The 23,312-nt window shown below is 40.7% G+C and overlaps 1 protein-coding gene across 7 annotated transcripts in view; it reads right to left on the bottom strand.

Annotated features, from left to right (window-relative positions):
• The window catches only part of BICD1 (BICD cargo adaptor 1), a 289,925-nt gene that overhangs the window by 30,781 nt on the left and 235,832 nt on the right, over positions 1-23,312 (bottom strand). For 3 of the 7 annotated variants that reach the window (XM_074403045.1, XM_074403044.1, XM_003926636.4), the window contains exons 6-8: positions 19,508-19,659; positions 15,031-15,348; positions 13,853-14,046 (exon numbers count right to left, since the gene is read on the bottom strand). In XM_074403045.1, coding sequence (XP_074259146.1) covers positions 13,853-14,046; positions 15,031-15,348; positions 19,508-19,659 — 664 coding nt within the window. Of the gene's footprint in view, positions 1-13,852; positions 14,047-15,030; positions 15,349-19,507; positions 19,660-19,685; positions 21,706-23,312 lie in introns of those variants that run through there. The other 4 variants (XM_003926635.4, XM_074403043.1, XM_074403042.1 and 1 more) reach the window with 3 other exon arrangements.

Raw genomic sequence — 23,312 nt, 5'->3', positions numbered from 1 at the left:
GAATGGATTAGATGACCAGCATAAGAGCAGCAAAAAAGTTCTTAAGATGAGGAAAATGTGTCTCCTTCAACTAAAAAAAGGACACCAACTTTTATATCCACTAACAATAACTTTTTTTTTTTTTTTTTTGAGATAGAGTCTCGCTCTGTGGCTCAGGCTGGAGGGCAGGGGCGTGATCTTGGCTCACTGCAACCTCCGCCTCCCAGGAAACGGTTCAAGCAATTCTCCTGCCTCAGCTTCCGGGGTAGCTGGGATTACAGGAACGCACCACCATGCCCAGCTAATTTTTGTATTTTTAGTAGAGACAGGGTTTCACCATGTTGGCCAGGCTGATCTTGACTGAACTTCTGACCCCGTGATCCGCCCACCTTGGCCTCCCAGAGTGCTGGGATTACAGGCATGAGCCACTGTGTGCATCCAAGAATAATTTTAGTTAAAATGACAGTTCTCCTCTTGATCATTATTCTGCAAAATAAATTATGTATTTTCATATGTCTTAAATGCAAATTTTTCTTTTTTTTTTTTGAGATGGAGTCTCGCTTTGTTGCCCAGGCTGAAATGCAATGGTGCCATCTCAGCGCAAGGCAGCCTCCACCTCCCGGGTTCAAGCAGTTCTCTCTGTCTCAGCCTCCTGAGTAGCTGGGATTACAAGCATGCACCACTACATCTGGCTGATTTTTGTATGTAGTAGAGGTGGGGTTTCACCATGTTGGCCAGACTGGTCTCAAACTCCTGACCTCAAGCGATCCATCCACCTTGGCCTCCCAAAGTGTTGGGATTACAGGCGTGAGCCACCGTGCCTGGCCATAAAAATTTCAAGTTATAGAATTTTTTTTTAAGTAATTATTTTAAGAGTAACGATCTAATCTAGTCTTGAGAATATTCAGGAACTAATTCAATCACACAAGAGGACCAGCTCCAGAAGTGGTCCCTCATCTGTGGACTGGGCATACTGAAGTGACATAATCTATATGCCAAAAAAGAAAAGAAAATCTCTGAGATCCAGTAATGACTAAAGTAAAAATAAACTTGACTATTGCATGTACAATTCACAAAACTTTAAATTTGTGATATGGAGAGTATATCAATGACTATTTTTGGCTGAGAAGTGAATTTGGTGGTTCTGTGGTATCTTTCTGACTTTACACTTTCTTTTTTTTTTTTTGAGACGGAGTCTTGCTCTGTCACCAGGCTGGAGTGTAGTGATGCAATCTCAAGTCACTGCAACCTCCATCTCCCCAGTTCAAGCGATTCTCCTGCCTCAGCCTCCTCAGTAGCTGGGACTACAGGTATGCACCACCATGCCCAGCTAACTTTTTCTGTATTTTTAGTAGAGACGGGGTTTCATTACGTTGGCCAGGATGGTCTCGATCTCTTGACCTCATGATCTGCCTGCCTTGGCCTCCCAAAGTGCTGGGATGACAGGCGTCAGCCACCACGCCTGGCCTCTTATTAATTTACTTATGAGATGGAGTTTCGCTCTTGTTGCCCAGGTTGGAGCACAATGGCACAATCTCAGCTCACTGCAACCTCCATCTCTCAGGTTCAAGCGATTCTCCTGCTTCGGCCTCCTGAGTAGCTGGGATTATAGGTGCCTACCACCACATCTAACTAGTTTTTGTGTTTTTAGTAGAGAAGGGGTTTCACCATGTTGGTCAGGCTGGTCTTGAACTCCTGACCTCAGGCGATCCACCTGCCTCAGCCTCCCAAAGGAGGCTCACTCCTTCCTTCCTTCCTTCCTCCCTCCCCTTTTCTTTTTTTCTTTCTTTCTCTGCCTTCCTTTTTCTTTCCTTCCTTCCTTCCTTCTTCTTCTCTCTCTCTCTTTCTTTTTATTTATTTAGGCACTGTCACCCAGGCTAGAGTGCAGTGGTGCAATCACAGCTCACTGCAGCCCCCACCTCCTGGAACTACAGTCACATACTGTCATGCCTGGTTAGTTTTTGTATTTTTTTGTAGCAACAAGGTTTCACCAAGTTGCCCAGGCTTGGCTCAAACTCCTGGGCTCAAGAGATCCACCCACCTTGGCCTCCCAAAGTGCTGGGATTATAGGCATGAGCCATCGCGCCTAGCTCACTACATCTTTGAAAACAAAGGAATAGAAGTGGCAAGGCCTGGGCCTTCCATGAACATGATAAGTACACATCACTTGAGCTACGCTCACAGCCGGAGCTCAGGCTGCCCCTGCCCAACTCCCTCAGAGCTCAAAAGAGCCACTGAAGCCAGATTTAGTGTGTAGAAAGGTCCATTTTCCTAACCGTTTACAATGCCTCAGAGGAGTTTAGGTGCCTGTCATGTTGAGAGACATCCCTGAATTAAATCAGTGGCTTCCATATTCCATGTAACAATATCAGTATACTTTTAGATATCAAATCCCACCCATTTTGACAGAGAGAGAGAGAGAGAGAGAGAGAGAGAGAGAGAGAGAGAGAGAGAGAGAGAGGTATCAAAGTGTTGGCACGTTGCCGGAATTCAGCAAGTGCTCAGGAACATCGCTGCTCCTTCCTGTCTTGTCTACTCAGTTCATAACACAGTCACTGTAAATCGTCAAAAAAGTTTGTTTTATATATTAGATAATGGGAATTTTCCTTTTCTTAGGAAAAAAAAAATCCCTTTTCTTGGGAACTATACTACTATATGGTGCTGAGATTTCATAACACTTATTTTTTAAAATTAGTTATTTATTTTTATTATTATTTTTCGAGACAGAGTCTCGCTCTGTCGCCCAGGCTAGAGTGCATTGGCGCAATCTTGGCTCACCGCAACCTCTGCCTCCCGAGTTCAAGCGATTCCCATGCTTTAGCCTCCCTAGTAGCTGGGATTACAGGTGTGTGCCACCACGCCCAGCTAATTTTTGTATTTTTAGTAGAGATGGGGTTTCACCATGTTGGCTATGATGGTCTCAGTCTCTTGACCTTGTGATCCACCCGCCTCAGCTAAAGAGCTGGGATTACAAGAGTCAGCCACCTCGCCAAGCCTGTAACATTTATTTAGAAGCATAGATTTTACACAATGAGCTCCAGACCTAGTCATGGACAGAATAACTTGAATTCATAGCATCAGAGAGTCTCAGAGCTGGGAGATGCCCTTCCAGGATTTTTCCAGTAGGCTCTCCTGTTACATTTATGAGGAGAGATGGACAGGGAAATAGCTGGTTAACCTAGAGATTGGCTTCCCTGGGTACCTATTGTGACTTTCTCTTAATATGCTTCCTTATTATTCTTTGCAGATAGAAGACGTCCCTTTGCAAGACAGAGTTTAGATATACCATCGCGGATAATGCCTTACAATCAGAGAGTGTTGTAACAGAGGTTGCTATGTAGTTACAGTGGGGGCAAATAGTAGAATATAATATAGACTAGTGCCAGCAGATTGGATTAAATACGTATGAGTACAGTATAGAAGACACTGGCAGCGCCCGTCCTCTGGAATACAACCGAGGGCTCTCGTTGCCCACAAGAACTCTTCTTTGCTTGCAGGGCTTTGGGATATGAAGGCAAGGCAATATTACAGGTAGATTGATACAGCACCCAACTCCCTGAAACAAAGGATGCCAAAGAAACTGTGGATTTGGTGTTGTAGGCTAGTGATCGCCAGTTGGTGGAATAAAGGCTTTTCTATATCTCGAGGGTAGAGAGCACACACAGATAGCAGGTGGTGAGATTAAAATGTATACTTATTTTATTCTGCATTTAGACTAGTTTGTTATTACTGGGTAGAGGCTGGTCACTTCAGCAAGTCTGAAGCAGAATCTGTGATCTAGATACAAACCCTAGAATTGTCTCTTTCAGCTTGTGTATCTGCTGCTGCTATTTTTTTAGTGAGCTAGAAAGCATCATTTAGGGGTTTGGGCAGCGTCAGGAGAGGCAGGTAGTTATTGCCTGGAATGTTCTGGGCCTCACGTATGTCTCAGCCTACCTGTTCCTCCCTGTTACTTCTCTGGACACAGCCGCCTTCTGGAGGCCTCTATCTTCAGCACTTATGGGTGGCCTTAGGTGAACATAAGTATGAACTAATTACTCTTGCTCTTAAATTTGTAACAAAAGAATATCAAATAAGTTCTTATTATTTAACTTCATGAATATATTACAGAAAAATTGTAGTTTTTCTCCTAAGGATTTAAATAAGGAACTTTCAATTTCCATGGATTTAGTAAAGTTTTAACAAAATCTAAGATTTTAAAATTACATAATGATGCTAAAATAGTCAATATGAATTGAAAAGTATGATCTAATACAATATGCATGTTCTCGCTACGGAGTTTATTTTCACATTGACCTCTTCAGTAATTAAAAAGTTTCATCCTTTGGCCTGGTGCGGTGGCTCACGCCTGTAATCCCAGCACTTTGGGAGGCTAAGGTGGGCGGATCACAAAGTCAAGAGATAGAGACCATCCTGGCCAACATGATGAAACACCATCACTACTAAAAATACAAAAATTAACTGGGTATAGTGGCATGTGCCTGTAGTCTCAGCTACTTGGGAGGCTAAGGTAGGAGAAGCCCTTGAACCCAGGAGGTGGAGGTTGCAGTGAGCTGAGATCGCACCAATGCACACCAGTCTGGTGACAGAGTAAGACTCTGTCTCAAAAAAAAAAAGTTTCATCCTTTCCTTATAGCTCATTTTGCTTACAGTGCTCAGGTTTTGATTTGAAATCTTTTGGGGAAATGTAATTTCTGGACAGGAATACCTGACAGAGGACCGAATAGTAAATAAAAACAAAAATAAAAATAAAAATACAAATAGGACCATGGTCATCAGATGTTCTACTAATTACTGCATTATTCATTGAGTGCGTCCGATTTGTGACATGGAATGGTTTACTCAATATTATCTTTATCTTTTCTCTTATTCTGGGAAGAAGGAAGACACATGAAACTAACCTTGAAAGACTTTGATATGTTTTCAGTCTATATATGGTGTCAATAAATTCTGCTATTTAAATCTGGCAGGTGCATTTTAAACCTTTTAAAGCTTAAAATAAGAAACATGAGCTTTCACAACTTAATTACACCAATTAAAAAATAAGTGATTATACTTTTTCTTTTTTATGTATTAAGACGGGGTTTCACCATGCTGGTCAGGCTGGTCTTGAACTCCCGACCTCAGGTGAGCCACCCGCCTTGGCCTCCAAAGTGCTTGGATTACAGGCGTGAGCCACCAGGCCCGGCCTAATTATACTGTTTTAAGAATGTTTAAGGAATATATTCTGTTAGAATACACCTAAGTAATTAAGTTCTTATACTGACAGGAGATTTAGTAACAAATAAGAGATATATGAAAAGGGTATACAGGTACAAACATCTAATATAGATCTATTTTAAATAGCATTGTCACCAATCAAAGACAAAGCAGAATCAGCAAAACAGCAAACGTTTGGTCCAATATTTCAGTTTAAAAGAAAAATGGGCCAGGTGTGGTGGCTCACACCTGTAATCTTAGCACTTTGGGAGGCTGAGGTGGGCAGATCACTTGAGGTCAGGAGTTCCAGACCAGCCTGGCCAACATGGTGAAACCCCATCTCTACCAAAAATATAAAAATTAGCTGGACGTGGTGGTGAGCGCCTCTAATCTCAGCTACTTGGGAGGCTGAGGCAGGAGAATTGCTTGAATTCAAGAAAAAATTGCTTGAACTCAAAAAAAAAAAAAAAAAAAAAAAAGGAAAACAAAATATATGCCCTCTTAAATTTTATTTTAAAATCAGTTGTTATTCAAATTTAGATTTCTGTGTGGAAATTCTATCTAGTTAAAACTATTGGTAAGAAGTTCTAGAACTGCACCATCCAGCACAGTAGCTCTTCGCCAAATGTGGCTGGTGAGCATTTGAAATGTGGCTAGTTCAAATCAAGATATGCTGTTAAGTGCATAATGCTGAATTCCAAAGGTTGAATGAGAAAAACAACAATGTGTGTGTATAATTTTTTTTTTTTTTTTTTGGACAGGGTCTCACTTTGTCACCCAATCAGGAGAGAACTAGTGCAATCTTGTCTCACTGCAACCTCTGCTTCCGAGGCTCAAGTGATCCTCCCATCTCAGCCTCCTGAGTAGCTGGAACTACAGGTGTGTATCACCATGCCTGGCTAATTTTTTAGTTTTTGTAGAGATGGTGTTTCTCCATGTTGCCCAAGCTGGTCTTGAACTCTTTGCCTCAAGGAATCCACCCACCTCAGCCTCCCAAAGTGGAATTATAGGTGTTAGCCACATATGAATTGCATGTTGAAATGATAACATTACGGATATATTGTATCAATTAAAATCTATTACTAAAATTAAGTTCACCTGCTTCTTTTTATTTTATTTTTTGAAACAGGGTCTCGTTCTGTCACCCAGCCTGGAGTGCAGTTGCAAGATGATGGTTCACTGCAGCCTCAATCTCCTGGGCTCAAGTGATCCTCCCATCTCAGCTTCCTGAGTAGCTGAGACTTCAGACGCATGCTACCATGCCTGGATAACCTTTTTACTTTTTTTGTAGAGATACCCATGTTGCCCAGGCTGGTCTTAAACTCCTGGGCTCAAGTGGTCCTCCTGTTTTGGCCCCGCTAAGTGCTGGAATTATAGGCGTGAGCCATGGTGCCTGGCTTCTTTTCACTTTTTCTAACATGACGACTAGAGAATTTAAATTTACATATGCAGTTAATATCATATTTCTATTGAATAATTCTGAATAGAAACATTCTTGTAACTGTCATTTTATCATTTGGCAAGAAATATTTCTATTGTACACATAGAAATAGCCGAAGCTTTCTTGAAGAGTTCGAGCATGTCTTCCTTCCCCTTCATAACTTCTTCTGATTAAAAAGAAACAAAAAGATGAATTGATAGGAAAGAAGAACATCCATCAAGTGAAAAAAAAAAAACCAGCATGCATAACAATGCTTGTGATCGTGCCAATGGTATTAATACATATACAAAATGCATATTTGTTTGTACATGTGTACATATTTATATGCATTTCCTAATATATGCATAGAATGTTTTTGGAAAAATACAAAAGGTTGGGTGGGCAGAGTTACGGTAGAAATCTACCATCTATTGTACACCCTGTGTACTTAAAAATTTTTGAACCATTACCTATTGAAAAATATACAGCAAAGATAAAAATGTATTTCTCAAAATGTGTTTGACAATTTTGTGAATTAATAAATTTTTTCTTTTTTTTGAGACACGGTCTCACTCTGTCACTTGCTGGAGTGCAGTGGCTCACGGCAGCCTCAACCTCCCAGGCACAAGCAATCCTCCTGCCTTGGCCTCTTAAGCAGCTGGGACTATCAGTGCATGCCAGCACACTGAGCGAATTTTTAAATTTTTTGTAGAGAAGAGGTCTCGCTATGTTACCCAGGCCAGTCTCGGACTCCTGGGCTCAAGCAATCCTCCTGCCTTGGCCTCCTAAAATGCTGGGGTGACAGGAATTAACATTTTTGAATTAACTTTTGTTTTGGCAGATTCCAAACTAAAGACAACATGTTCTGACATCAAGAAGTACCCAGGCCTTCCCCTACAGGAAATAATTCTGTGGAAACTATGTTCAAAGAAAATACAAGCCTAAAAGATTAGAGGCTTCCACTGGGTATGGTGGCTCACACCTGTAATCCCAGCACTTTGGTGAGTGGATTACCTGAGGTCAGGAGCTCGAGACCAGCCTGGCCAACATGGTGAAACCCCAACTCTACTAAAAATACAAAAATTAGCCAGGCATGCTAGCGGGTGCCTGTAATCCCTGCTACGTGGGAGGCTGAGACAGGGAGAATTACTTGAACCTGGGAGGCAGAGGTTGCAGTGAGTCATGATCATGCTACTGTATTCCAGCCTGGGTGACAGAGCAAGACTCTGTCTCAAAAAAAAAAGATTACAGGTTTCAACAGACTACTCTTCACTCCTACCAGTTCAAGAATTGAATCCTGTGGAAAAAGAAAGTATAGTGATACGGGGACATGGAACACACATAAATAGAAAAATCTCTGTAGGAAAAAATATAATTTATAAAGTATAAAATACTGAGGCCATTAGTCCAGGAATTAACTTTAAACAGCATTGACTTGAGCTCCTTCCAGATACAGAACATGGAAAGCAGTAACAGCAGGTTGTGTGTGCACAGGACATGCTGGCTGATGAAATACATAGTTGAAGTGTAACTTGGGACACAGTTAAACAGTCCTCTTCCTCACAGTTTTGATTCTGGTCTCCACCACCTCTCATCTGCATATTTTGAGTCTCTGTACCTGCTTCTTTATCTTAGGTGTTACCCACATCTAATCCATTCTCCACCGTGTCATCAGGGTGATTTTATAAAATGAAAACCTATCCTATTCTTAAAACTGTTCAGCTATGCCACTGGGAAGGTCTGCTGTCACTAACCTGGCTGTCTGTCTTCAGGCCCCTGCCTACCTTTCCAGGGTCGCTTTCTATTACTTCCAAGTCCTGCACCAGGTTGTAGCCTGAGCTCATTGCAATGGGACAAATTGACCTTCTTTCCTATAAGGTTCTTCTCAACCCACACCTGCACTGCTACCTTCTACCTATTATGGTATAGTCACCTGTCATGGCCAGCCTTGCCCTAATGCCTTTATTTATTCCAGGAATATATATGAACATCAGTACATATTTGTCTCTCACCTCCCCTACCAGGCTCTGAGTTTATTTGAATATCACTGTATATCAAGAGCCAAGAAAAGTGCCTGACACATAGTAGGTATTCACTAAATTTTGTTAAATTCTGGTGAATGAGTAAATGCGTTAATGAAATAAATGTGATTTTGGTACATGCTTAAGAACACAGGCTTTGCAATACATCAAACAAACACATATCTACTTGTTTGAATGCAGTGAAACATAAAGGCAGCTTTTACTATTATGTCGATGTGTCTTGTTGACTATATAGCTCAAGGGCTGATTATGTATCTAAGGCTAACACACTTCTGTGAGTTGCTTTAAAAATCAGTAAAATCTAAACTATCGTATTTTCAGACTTCAAAACAATACCATTCTCTTAAACTAGCTGAGTCATTGTGTCAGAGAAAGAGAGGGAGGGAGGGATGGAAGGAGGTGGGAACAGAGGGAGGGAGGAGACTGAAATGATATGGGGAAGGAAGACATCTAAGAGGAAAAGCCCAACACGGAAAGGGCAGCGTGAAGAGCAAGCTGCTTAGGCTACGACTTCCAGACTGAGTTCAAACTTGCTTCCCCAGGTTTGCCATTTCCTATTTATCTTGTGCAAATGCTGCAGTCAGGTCTTTACTACAGAAATAACAACTCCTGCCTGTGAATTACATGGATTCCTTTTACATATTCTGACAGATTGATTGTCATTATTGATTAAATGGTAAGATGATGAAGAAGAAGAGGAGGAGGAGGAGGAGGAGGGGGAGAAGGATATACGTAGGTAGTTAAGGAGTCAAGATAAAATGCTGGCTAAAAAATAGACAGTAATTTTATGAAGACATACAATTTGCTGCCTAATTACAAACTCCTGGATGACAACAGGGTCCCTTTTGAGTCAAGGTCATCAAAAGCTGGTAGGCACTTCTCAGATCAGCTGGTGACTGAATTTGTGAAAACTAAGATGAGCCTGCGGAAGGACACTGGAATTTGTGTGCCAGGATAAGGTCAAAGTCAAGTACAACAAAGTCAACAAGCAAGCCACGGCCAGAAGCACTGGAATTGCAAGGACTGAGGTTGCAGAAGCTGAGCCAGCCAGAGGGAAAAGCCAGATTTTTCCCTTCAAATGTTGTTCTAATGCAGCAAATCAATCAGTATACTGCATTAACCAGTTAGTATAAAACATTCTACTAACGCTGAGTATCAGTGCACCGCCCTATAGTTGGATTCTCTAGAATTGAAAAATCATGCATTTAAGGAGATGTTTTCTCTTCACCATCTCACAGAAGTAAAATCTATTTGAAAGTATCTCTTATATAGAATAAATAGCATTCTATGTTCTGTGTCTTTTTTGTTTGTTTGTTTGTTTTAATAGAGACAGGGTTTCTCCATGTTGGTCAGGCTGGTCTCAGGTGATCTGCCCGCCTCAGCCTCCCAAAGTGCTGGGATTACAAGTGTAAGCCATCATGCCCAGCCATATTCTGTGTCTTAATTTTTTTTTTTTTTTTTAAAGACGGGGTTTCACCCTGTTGGTCAGGCTGGTCTTGAACTCCCGACCTCAGGTGATCCGCCCACCTTGGCCTCCAAAGTGCTTGGATTACAGGCGTGAGCCACCGGCCCTGTGTCTTAAATTTTTAAGTGAGACATATTTCTCTCAGTTTCTCAACCAAAGGATTAAAAACAAATTAAACTAACTTCATTTTTAGTTGAGATAATTGCTTCAATGGTCTTCAATTGAAAAATCAAGCCCTATCTGCTTATTAGAATAATTAAAAATCACCTAAAAAGGTGTACTAACAATATATTTTAGAAAACAATGCTTATCAAAAACATTCTGATAAATTAATAGAGAATTATCCTTTTAAAATGATTAACAGATACTGTTCCTAGCTAACAAACTTAATAATGGTTAAACTGATGGTTAAAAAATACTAATAAAATCTATTATTTCCCATGAGTTTATAATAGTTATATATAGAACATAAGTGGTCATATATGGCATATTTTCTCTTTCTCGGCTGAATGAAAACATTTTATATAATAAAAGCATCATAAAGACATTGATATGTCTTACCCTATATAGTTCAGCCAAGGGAAAATAACGTATTTTGGTAATAATGCAGGTATCTGTAGAAGCTACAATTTATTTGGTGTGGAAGGTCAGTCACTTTCTACAGCAATTCATTTAACTAGGACCTTTTGGAAAATATTGCTAAAATTGATTTGATAAGAATTTATTAAGCATTAATCTGGTTGGTTCCATGATATATAATTAAAAATTCCTAAGGCTATAATAACAGCTTTACTTCCTTTCCGCTTTTATTATTTTAACTTTAAATAAATAGTGATCATTATTAAGGTTATCAATATGTTAAACTGTCATTAGTATGATCTTCTGGTCTGGTGATGATTCTGAATTCCACATTCCTTGTATCTCTAATCTTTTTTTTTTTTTCTGAGACAGTGTCTCACTCTGTCTCCCAGGCTGGAGTGTAGTGGTGCGATCTCAGTTCACTGAAACCTTCACCTCCCCAGCTCAAGGGATCCCACCTTAGCCTCCTGAGTACCTGGGACTATAGGCGTGCACTACCACACCTGCCTAATTTTTGTATTTTTTGTAGAGATGGGGTTTTGCCATGTTGCCCAGGCTGGTCTTAAACTCCTGAGCACAAGCGATTCGCCTGCCTCAGCCTCCCAGAGTGCTGGGATTACAGGTGTGAACCACTGCACCCAGCTTCTAATCTCATACATAGTAATCATTTCTAAGGTCAATGGTATTTTCTGGTTATTCAAAACTAAAGCGTTTAAGACAATATACTGGTACTCTCATTCATGTATGCTAACTGACTTTAGAGTTGTAAGAAGTGTACAGTGTGTATAAAGTAGTAGAAAGATTCCCAACGCGGGAAAACAGGAAAGCGTTTTATGGGCTTTTAGTACATTGATATACCCTTCTTGACAGCAACATCAGAATGGAGCAAAAAACATAAAGAAGTTCAACTTTTAATGGAGTGATCTCATGCTTGAGAAAAATTTAACAGATGAGAAGTTGGATGCATGAGAATTATTCCCAGCAGTGCTCTACAATACAACAAATAATGAAAAACTACCTCGGTGGACAAGAGGTGAAGTAGTGATTAATGTGGTAACAGCATCTGAAACAAAATCTATGATACAATAACGTTAACAAAGAAAAACAATACTAGATAGCAACATGGACAAGCTTGTGATATAATGTTCATGGCTTAAACAATGTAATGATGACGATATAAAATATATATTCACGTCAACAAAAACCAGTCATACAAAAATGAAAAGTTATTGTTAACATTTATTATTAATTTTGAACCTTATTGAGATGTTATCCTTTTAATTAAATGGCAATAGGAATTATTTCTTAATCATACCAATTTCTTTTCTAAGTTCCAAATGCTACTAGATCCATTTGGAACACTAAAAAGAAGACTTTTGTGGGTTTTATCCGAGTTAGGAATCCTGAAAAATTGTTACCACTTTGGTGATTCACAGAATACTTCAAGGTACCTTCCAAGGAGGTCTAAAACAATAGGAAATCAGTTACGAAATTAAGAACACCAAGCAGTTGTTACTTTTTTTTAGGTGTGTATTTTGGCTATTACACCATTTCAACTCATTGTCACTACCGATTTCCTCAAACACCTTTAGAACGTGAAATGCACCATCAGTTTCTACACCGCATCTTTTAATCCCAATCAGGAGGCTGATTCCATGAATCAGATACGGACAGTATTAGAGATCCAAAGGCTGAGGTTTGCAAAAAGGAATTAAGGTAAAATGAAAAAATAATTCTATGGCAACAGTGGTAAACTCAAAGACTACAGGAGGGGCCAGGAGAGAATAGAAATGAGGATGGCAGGCCGGGAGTAAGTCATAAGGAGGAGTGGGGACTGTGGCAAAGTACGAAGCTTGCCCTAACAGCAGCCACCCCAACAGAGCTCCACAGGGGCTGACATGCGTGAATGCAGACCCAGGGTTGCCAGATATTCAGAATCTTCCAAAAGAGGCCAGAAATATTGATGCTCATGTGAGATCTCTTCAATTTTTAACTGTCGATAACTAACTTGAATTAGTTTTATTTTGGATTTTCCTGCAATAGTCAAATAACAGCTGCCCTTAAGCTTATTTTGGTTTACGGGCTCCTTTGCCACTTCTGCCCTATATTCACATGCAGGGATTCCTTAAAAGGATGAATTTTATTTGCAAGAAGTCACATTTTAGTTATTTGCCATATGCCCCATTTTCAATTTAGGCCTCTTCAAAGAACAAGTAAAAAGAAAGAAAGGAAGCAAGGAAGAAAGAAAAATGCAAAATAGTGAAGCTAAGGTCAAATGTGAGTATGTTGGTCAGCATAAACCAGTGGGGATTTGCAATCTACAAGAACATTCTACTAAGACCTAAATGTTCTTGAGGAGCAAAATTGTAGAGGATTTTACTTTTACTCTCAATATGATGATTGAGGAGACATTCTGAGTCACTACAAAAGGAAATCGCCCCCAAAGCCTTGTCATACATATGGCTCCCTTTAAGGAAATTACATTGAAAATGATAAGAGAAAACTGGCCAAATATGACCAAGACGGAATTGCCATGAGCTACCAAACTGCAAATAAGATCCAAGTGTGTGTGTGCGTTGTGCTTGTTGCTAATTTCCCTTTACCTATCCCATTCCTTCCAACTCCTATTTTCCATCTTTGGCTGGTAAATCGAAGTCTGTCATTCTAAGGAACGTGAGTGAAGGAGGAAACGGGACGCTAAGTATAAGGCAGTTTTTACTTGAATTGTAGGAATTTATTTTTTTGTTTTGTTTTGTTTTTGAGACAGAGTCTCGCTCTGTTACCCAGGCTGGAGTGCAGTGGCGCAATCTTGGCTCACTGGCATCTCTGTCTCCTGGGTTTAAGTGATTCTTGTGCTTCAGCCTCCCCAGTAGCTGGGATTACAAGCGCACACCACCGCGCCTGGCTAATATTTTATATTTTTAGTTGAGACGGGGTTTTACTCTGTTGGCCAGGCTTGTCTTGAACTCCTGACCTCGTGATCTGCCCACCGTGGCCTCCCAAAGTGCTGGGATTACACGCATGAGCCACCGCGCCTGGCCAATTGTAGGAATTTACACATCATGAAAGGTAGACTCTGAGGCTGGGGGGCCTGAGTGACTGGAAGGAAGGGGAGAGTCCATTCAACTAATCATTTGCATCACATGCACCCAAGGAAAAAATGTTTACCTGGTGGAGCCACGGTTAACCTTTTTTCCTTGCTGAGCCGGTGCCCTTGGATGAATTCACTCATGGAAGGGGGGCCCTTCAGAAGAAATGATTCTGTGGAGGTGGGATCAGGGGGAACTCTTAATAAATTCTGTAGGTAGGACGCCCCTGAAGTCCTGGGACGGCTCTGATCACAAAGGGAAGGTGAAAATTGTCTTGCAGGAGATCCAAGAAAAATACATATAGGAAACAAAAAAGTTTTACTTTAATTACCTTTCAATACCTCACCAGTGACAACATTATTTATACCGGCATTTAATTTTTTTAATATGTAAATCAAGAGTTTTGCTATTTTTTTTTTTTTTTTTAAGTTTCCACTTCAGGATACAACCCTATTTGGAAACTGCTCTGGATACTGGAAAAGAGATTTATTAAAGTTAGTCAGTTTCAAACACAAATAGAAAATATATTATTTGAGTCTTTAACGAAAGCTCCTAAAATAAAAATGTTACCATTAATAGAAAATACAGGGTAACTCAACAGCCAGGACTCTGGAAAGAGGTCACAAAATCAAACCCCTAAAAACCTTACAAGTGGTTTCTCTGGGCAATATTCCCATGCCAAACGAAAAAGCTCAAAAACCTGCTTTCAAGAAAAGGACTACGCGTATTCCATCCCATTTAATCTAAATAAGGACACCCACTTTCAGTCCGTCATCAGTTTTGGTCAAATGGACAAAAAATTCCCTAAGAGAACAGATTCATATCCTTGCCCCGTTAAAGAGAAGCTGGTAAGCAGCACCATTTCCAAAGGTACAATGACTTATAAAATTAGAACCCAGGTAGAACACAGCTTCATTCTTAATATCCAACTTTATCTACCACTTCTTAGGTTGGAGGTAAGGGAGAGGCATATTATATATACAAAGAGTAGCAAAAATATTAACAGACACTTGAAAATTATATTGCGATGAATCAAGAGGAGAGGTTGGGCAAGGGGTTAGAAAGGACTACATAAACACAGTTATCAAAAAGGTTTTGATCTGGAAAGACCCACATTAGCAAGGCCCATTTATAGGCCAGCTCCCGTTTTCTCTTTTCCTTCCCCTCCTCCATCCTCCACGACAAGAGCACATTCATTTTTGCAGTTAACTAAAATCTGGCCACTGCACCGTACCATGAAGATCGCTGCATGCATACCTTTTCCTCTGAGTGCCACTGCTGACCCGAATGTTGGGTGTCTGTGGGCCCTGACTATGCAGGAGGTAAGTGTCTACGGTGGGCACGGTGACTGATGCCTCCCCACTTACTTTAGGGCTGCCGATCTTGCTCTTCCCAAGTTTGCCTTTGCTGCGTCGGGACTGCTCATGGTCAAACTCTAAGTCCTCCAGCCTCTGGGTCAGGGCGAGTTTTTGCTGGATAGCCATTCGTAACAAAGTGTTTAGAGTCTTCTTCTCATCCTCTGCGGCTGCTAACTGTCTCTGCATCTCATCCAGCTGGGTGACATATTCATCACATCTGGAACCAAAACCGGGAAGTTGGTGAGGGGAAAATTTTGGTGAAACTGAATTTGGGACTTAAGTTGAAAAGTAATAAATTTGACTGAAATTTAGAAATTTAGAAGACTGGTTTAAAGGTCTAGCAAAAGAATGTAGATACCTATAATAGAAAACTGGAATGTATGTTCATCCATACAAGGAAGTATATATGGGATGTTTAAAATTTTATTTTTATTATTTTTGTTGTTGTTTTGTTTTCCGAGACTGAGTCTTGCTCTATCACCCAGGCTGGAGTACGGTGGCATGATTTTGGCTCACTGCAACCTCCGCCTCCGAGGTTCAAGTGATTCTCACGACTCAGCTTCCCGAATAGGTGGGATTACAGGAGTGCACCACCATGCCTGGCTAATTTTTGTATTTTTTTTTTTTAGTAGAGACAGGGTTTCACCACGTTGGCCAGGCTGGTCTTGAACTCCTGACCTCAAGTGATCCCCCAGCTCAGCTTCCCAAAGTGTTGGGATTACAGGCGTAAACCACCACGCCCAGCCAATTATTATTATTTTTTATTTTTGAGACAGAGTCTTGCTCTGTCACCCAGGCTGGAGTGCAGTGGTGTGATCTTGGCTCACTGCAACCTCTGGCTCCCGGGTTGAAGCAATTTTCCTGCCTCAGCATCCTGAGTAGCTGGGATTATAGGTGCCCGCCACTGTGCCTGGCTAATTTTCATATTTTTAGTAGAGATGAGGTTTCACCATGTTGGCCAGACTGGTCTCAAACTCCTGACCTCGGGTGATCTGCTCTCCGAGGCCTCCCAAAGTGCTGGGATTACTGGTGTGAGCCACCGCGCTTGGCCATTATTATTTTTTAAAGAGACAGGGTCTCACTACGTTATCCAGGCTGGTCTTGAACTCCTGGCCTCAAGTGATCTTCCTGCCTCGTTCTCCCAAAGTGCCGGGATTACAGGTATCAGCCACTGCACCCAGTCCATATGGAAACAGTCTTAATGGACAACAACTTAAACCCCAGGGATACAGTTATTGTGGGGCTGCTGTGTAACAACAGAAAAACAAACAGTCATGTTGCACACAATGTCCACAGTACCTGAAATGTCTTAGGGTAGCTCTTCGTACTGTATAACATTGCATTCTTTAGAGGAATGTGACAAGCTTACTATAGGCAACGCCTGTAGTATCCAAAAGAATAATGTCTATAAAAAATAATTCTTAGCTATATTTATACATTTTAGTTTAATTTAGTATTGATTGCAGCTGTTCTTGCCAATTTGACTAATTTGCCTGAATTAGAAAACGGAATATTTTCAGTGATTTCTCAACCAGATGATACAGCAATGAGTTGTCAAAAAACATAACACCCTGCAAAAACCAAGATTTGCACAAGACTGTCTGAAACATCTTTATTCAGGTTTCATACTTGTGCCAAAAAAGGAAGGTAAGCTCAGTGATCTTCTTCCCTTACCAATGCCAAAACCTGAGCACATATACATTTGGAAGGGAGACATGGTGTGGGGAAAAAGCTCATTCTCAGTTTTTGTCCCGAGTTTATTTACGCACTAAAATACGAGTAACAAATTATTGTTCATGCGAGAAAAAATGGCATGAAAAAATGGAGTGAAAATGGACAATTTGGGGATAATAATTATTATTATTTGAGATGGAGTCTTACTCTGTCGCCCAAGCTAGAGTGCAGTGGCGCGATCTTGGCTCACTGTACTCTCCACCTCCCGGGTTCAAGTGATTCTCCTGCCTCAGCCTCCTGAGTAGCTGGGATTACAGATGCATGCCACTACGTCCTGCTAATTTTTGTATTTTTAGTAGAGATGGGGTTTCACCATGTTGGCCAGGCTGGTCTTTAACTCCTGACCTCAGATGATCCACCTGTCTCAGCCTCCCAAAGTGCTGGGATTATAGGCGTGAGCCACCACGCCTGGCCAGGGGATAATACTTCTTATATAAATCAGATTCAGACTTGAAATGTTTTTGACATTTTAAAAAATTTCCTTCTCAAAGAGGAAATTTATGTTTTCTTGATTCCAAATATAATCCTGATTCTTTCATCAAAGAGGGGGACATTGTGCCCCATTCCTATTCTCTATCCTGTCCACCACAGTGGCCAGAGGTAAACACATTCTATTCCCAAACACTGCTGTGCCCTGAGACCCAGAAGTCAGTTCCTCTGCACCCCTGCGGGCTCTCGGGCACTCAGGCTTCTCAATGCCATCCCCAAGAGAGTCAATCACAAGGTCTTGGCTTAAGCCTGTACTCTCCTAACATACAAAGAAAGATGGGCAGATTCTGGGGGACTCCTTAAAGTTCAAGAGATTTCCATTTCATTTTTAACACTTGTATCAGCTACATGTAAATCATTTACCAAGTCTGCAAGTGAAGCCTTAGTCATTACTTGGGAATTTTGCATCAAGTTTGCATCATACAAGGTATGGTATGTAACTGGTGAGGTTTGGTCAGGCATGGTGGTGCACACCCATAATCTCAGGACTTTTGGAGGCTGAGGTGGGCGGATTTTTTGAGCCCAGGAGTTTGAGACCAGCCTGGGCAACGTGGCAAGACCTTGCCTCCACAAAAACACAAAAATTAGCGGGTGTGGTGGTGCAAGCCTGCAGATCCAGCTATTTCGGAGACCGAGGTGGGAGGATTGCTTGAGCCCAGGATGTCCAGGCTGCAGTGAACCGAGACGGCACCACTGCATTCAGCCTGGGCAACAGAGCAAAACATTATCTCAAAAAAAGAAAAAAAAAAAAAAAGCTGGATTTTCTTGACACTGCATTGTGACAACAAAAAATGTTATTTCAACAGTATATTGAAAATCCCAGGATTCTGAAAACTTCAAATCAAACACATTCTTAACAATCACTTCACGTTTAAAAACAAAATATAGGCCGGTGTGGTGGCTTACATCTGTAATCTCAGCACTTTGGGAGGCCGAGGTGGGCGGATCACCTGAGGTCAGGAGTTCGAGATCAGCCCAGGCAACATGGTGAAACCCCGTATCTACCAAAAATATAAAAATTAGCTGGGCATGGTGGCGCATGCCTGTAATCCCAGCTACTCAGGAGGCTGAGGCATGAGAATTGCTTGAACCCGGGAGATGGAGGTACCCGGGAGATGGAGGTTGCAGTGAGTCAAGATCACGCCACTGCACTCCAGCCTGGGCAACAAGAGTGAATCTCTGGGAGGCTCAGGCAGGAGAATTGCTTGAACCTGGTAGGTAGCAGCTGCAGTGAGCCAGGATCGTACCATTGCCCTCCAGCCTGGGTGACAGAGTAAGACCCTGTCTCAAAAAACAAACAAACAAACAAACAAACAAACAACAACAAAAAAAAATATATATATATATTCTAAGTAATTAGTTGATATGATGACTATTAACTTTCATTATGACGGTTATCTTCTCACACAGTACTAAGGATAAGGCACTTTTCTTTTTTTTTGAGATGGAGTTTTGCTCTTGTTACCCAGGCTGGAGTGCAATGGCGCGATCTCGGCTCACTGCAACCTCCGCCTCCCGGGTTCAGGCAATTCTCCTGCCTCAGCCTCCTGAGTAGCTGGGATTACAGGCACGTGCCACCATGCCCAGCTAATATTTTTGTATTTTTAGTAGAGACAGGGTTTCACCATGTTGACCAGGATAGTCTCGATCTCTTGACCTCGTGATCCACCCGCCTCGGCCTCCCAAAGTGCTGGGATTACAGGTTTGAGCCACCGCGCCCGGCAGATAAGGCACTTTTCTATACTTTCATGTACTTCCATCACAGAACTGTATTTCAGGGGTGATAATATAATATTTAGTTATTCTAGGAAATGGGTTTTTTTTTTCCTTATTGAAAGCTTTTTATTTCGAGGGAGAGTCTATTTCTTTGGGGTATATGAGTTCTACAAACAGTCTATTAATAACACTTTACTTAAAAATATTTTTATGTAATAGAATTTCTGGATCCAGAGTGTTCAGTTAGGGGACTCTGGAAAACAGCACAGAAGGTGTGACTCTGGATTCGTCAGTGTGAAATTCCACATATTTTCTTCACACTTTACCATCCTAGACTATACACCAAATAACACTCAGCATGCACAAAGACAGGGCTGTGAACTTTAAAGGCTTTTCCCCAGGTACCACACCCAGTCTTAGGAAGAAAATACTGTTACCTTGTTGCAAACATTGCTCTCAGGGATGAGAAGGTCGCAGCATCTTCTTTCAAAGCCTTCAGTTCATTTCTAAGCTTTGTCATGGTTTCAGTCACCATTGCTTTTTCATTTTCATATTTGTTCTTGAGATTAGCTAGCGCCACCTCAGCTGTCTAAAGCAGAAAAATCACACTGCTTACAATTTTCATATCAGGAAAATCCATCATACAGATTGTTTCATGCTGGGCCTATTATGTTCTTTTATAAAAGGAGAGTGAAATTGATTTAAATTATACACACATAGGTATGCACTTGGGACACAGGAAGTTTTCCTTTAATGTCAAATGTGTTGTGAATTTATAATGTGGTTAAATTGCCCTAGAGGCCAGCTGTGAGCCGGAGTCAGTATCAGGAGCTAAGAGAATGACAGTAGTTTAATAAATATTTAACGCAGATGCTGAAGGGATGGGATTTTAGGACAAGAAGGCAGCCAGAATGAAACTTTATACAAGAAAAACTTGACTAAGAAGTTAGTAAAGCAGCACAGCTTCAGTTGGAATAATCAAACTGGAATATGTTAGAACTCAAATTTTGTCACCTGTGCTCAGTGGGCTCAAAACACAGAATAAAAGATGTATACCATTGTAATTGATAATATGAATATATGATAAACTATAAATCCATGTTATTATATGTTTAAGAGAAAGAAGTAATAATTGCTTTCTAATTTGCATACAATTTGTCCAAACAATGAATTGTAGTCAAATATAGTTATTTAAAAATCTCCATAAAAGTAGGGGTTACAAAATGTTGAATGAGTTAAAACCATTTGTTTGAATCTAGGATTTGAGCACGTCTGAAGTTCTTGGAAGTAACAGTGTTTCAAATCAAGAGCTTGCCTGGCACACAGTAGCAAGTAAAAAAAAAACACATTGACTGAATCAATGCATAAAATCAGTGTACACTTAGGGACCGCCTGTTTGATGCACAGCACAGTTTGCATATTGAAGCCAAACTGGAAACACATTATATTTACAAACTGGAAATAACTTTTGAGAGTCCATACAAATATCCCATACTAATAAAAAACCCTATTACTAGTACAAAAATCCATCACTAATGGGATTTCCCTGGAAGACTATCCTGGTTTTTAACGTTTCTTTTTGTGCTTGAAATGGACAGTTTCAAATCTTCATATGTAAAGTGCCAACATCTATAGAAATAAATTCTTTCTGTATTAAACCAATGTTGGGATAGGGTACTTTGTTACTGTTTTGATTCCGAAGTAGTTTCTTATGAGTTCTGACTGAATTTGAATTCAGATTAAAATGAGACTCTATTCATAAAATACTTCTGTATGTTCTGTAGTATTAATACTTGGAAGAATCTTCAGAAATATTACAGATTCAGAAAAGTAGCCAGAAGGCAGAAATTGACCTGGGGAAAAATGGCAGTTGTTTAGTGTTTAAAAAGCTTAGACACATATTCATTTAGAACAGAAAATTACGTTTAAGTTGTGAAAATGTAGACATAACAAATTTGTAAGCATAGAGTCCCATGGTCAGTATCTAAAGGGAATAAAGAGGGGAATGACAGAGGGCTAGATCTGAAATAGAAGTGCACACTCATTTACTATTTGTGACAAATACCCCAAAGCCTCAGTTTTGTTTGTAGATTCGTTTGTTCACAGACTATGCAAAGCTTTTCCAGAATTAAGTAATTTTTAAGTAACCATAACCCATTGGATTTGCTGAGGTCTGCATTCAGCACATTCTCCACACATTCCATAATTGACTTTCTAAATAAAAAAGTCTTATTTCCAGCCACATAGACCTTTGTGAGCATTCCCTGAATATATCATTCTATTCTGTCACTCCTAAGCCTCTCTACCTACTGTTCTGTCTGGAATTATTTCCTCCTCCTCTGGAAAACAACTCCTTATCCTTTAAGAACAAACTAAGGTATAACTGCTTCTGTGAAGTCTTTTTTGGCTCCTCTAGGAAACCTTAGTTCCTTCCTCTAAATTGTTCTCATAACTTGGATTATAGCACATGTAATGTTTAACTGTAACTGTGTTTCTATCCTGACATTGCCAGGAGGCTGAGTCTTCTGGAAGGCAGGGACTGTGTTAGTCTTTGAATCTTCAGCATCTAGCACAGTGCTAGATGGATGGTGCTTCACAAGCATTTACTGACTTCATCAGAAGGCACTGGACGTGCCTTCTGATGAACTCAGTAAATGCTTATGCTATTACCTTCAGGCTATGTACATATGTGCACCAGAACCGGTAACTGGTTTCCTGTTCCTGCATTAGTTTGCTAAGGATAATGGTCTCAGCTCCAACCATGTCCCTGCAAATGACATGCTCTCATTCTTTCTTATGGCTGTAGAGTAGAATGCCTATTTTAAGACAGGGAGATTTCCTTTTTTCTCCTTATACCCCAGAATTCTCACCTCAATCTTAAAAACTGCATCAGGGGCCGGGTGCGGTGGCTCAAGCCTGTAATCCCAGCACTTTGGGAGGCCGAGGCGGGTGGATCACGAGGTCAAGAGATCGAGACCATCCTGGTCAACATGGTGAAACCCCGTCTCTACTAAAAATACAAAACATTAGCTGGGCATGGTGGCGTGTGCCTGTAATCCCAGCTACTCAGGAGGCTGAGGCAGGAGAATTGCCTGAACCCAGGAGGCGGAGGTTGCGGTGAGCCGAGATCGCGCCATTGCACTCCAGTCTGGGTAACGAGCGAAACTCCGTCTCAAAAAAAAAAAAAAAAACTGCATCAGAAGGCACTGTGCCTATGAAAAAAATCCTTAAGTAAATGAGAAGATTCATAGAGAGTACAGAATATCTATTTTATTTATTTTTTTAACTTTTAAGTTCAGAGGTACATGTGCAGGATGTGCAGTTTGTTAGATAGGTAAATGTGTGTCATGGGGGTTTGCTGTACCAGTCATTTCTTCACCCAGGTATTAAGCCCAGTATTCATTCATTATTTTTCCTGATCCTCTCCTTCCTCTCACCCTTCAACCTCCAATAGGAACCAGTGTGTGTTGTTCCCCTCTCTGTGTCCATGTGTCCTCAGCATTTAGCTCCCACTAGTAAGTGAGAACATGCAGTATCTGGTTTTCTGTTCCTGCATTAGTTTGCTAAGGATAATGGCCTCAGCTCCAACCATGTCCCTGCAAATGACATGCTCTCATTCTTTCTTATGGCTGTATAGTAGAATGCCTATTTTAAAACAGGGAGATTTCCTTTTCCCCCCTATACCCCAGCATTCTCACCTCAACCTTAAAAACGAATATTCCACAATGTCTATAAATATAGTGAATGTCATCTGTTAATACTTGAAGCTATTTATGACACATAGGCATCACAGCAACAGGCCCAACATCATGAACATGTAGACCAAATTCATTTAATTCACTGAGCCCATATTGGCTGGAACTCTAGTGTAATGCAAATGGTACAGGCTGAGCATCCTTAATCCAAAATCCAAAATGCTTCAAAATCTGAAACCTTTTGAGTGCTGACATGATGCCACAAAATTCTACACCTGACCTCATGTAATGAGTCACAGTCAAAACTTTGTTTCAGCCACAAAATTTTTTAAAATATTGTATAAAATTACCTGCAGGCTATGTATATAGGAATACATGAAACATAAGTCAATTTCATGCTTGGACTTGGATCCCATCCCCAAGATATCGCATTATGTATATATGCAAATGTCCAAAATCCAAAATCTGGAACGTTTCTGGTCCTGAATGTTTTGAAAAAGGGATACTCAACCTGTACCACAAAGCACTGTGAAAAGAAAACTTCAGC

Source organism: Saimiri boliviensis, chromosome 7 (genome assembly GCF_048565385.1).
Source record: "Saimiri boliviensis isolate mSaiBol1 chromosome 7, mSaiBol1.pri, whole genome shotgun sequence".
In the NCBI taxonomy this organism is placed as follows: Eukaryota; Metazoa; Chordata; class Mammalia; order Primates; family Cebidae; genus Saimiri; species Saimiri boliviensis.
The sequence above is the reverse complement of the archived record's forward strand: the minus strand, read 5'-3'. Positions and strand labels throughout refer to the sequence as shown.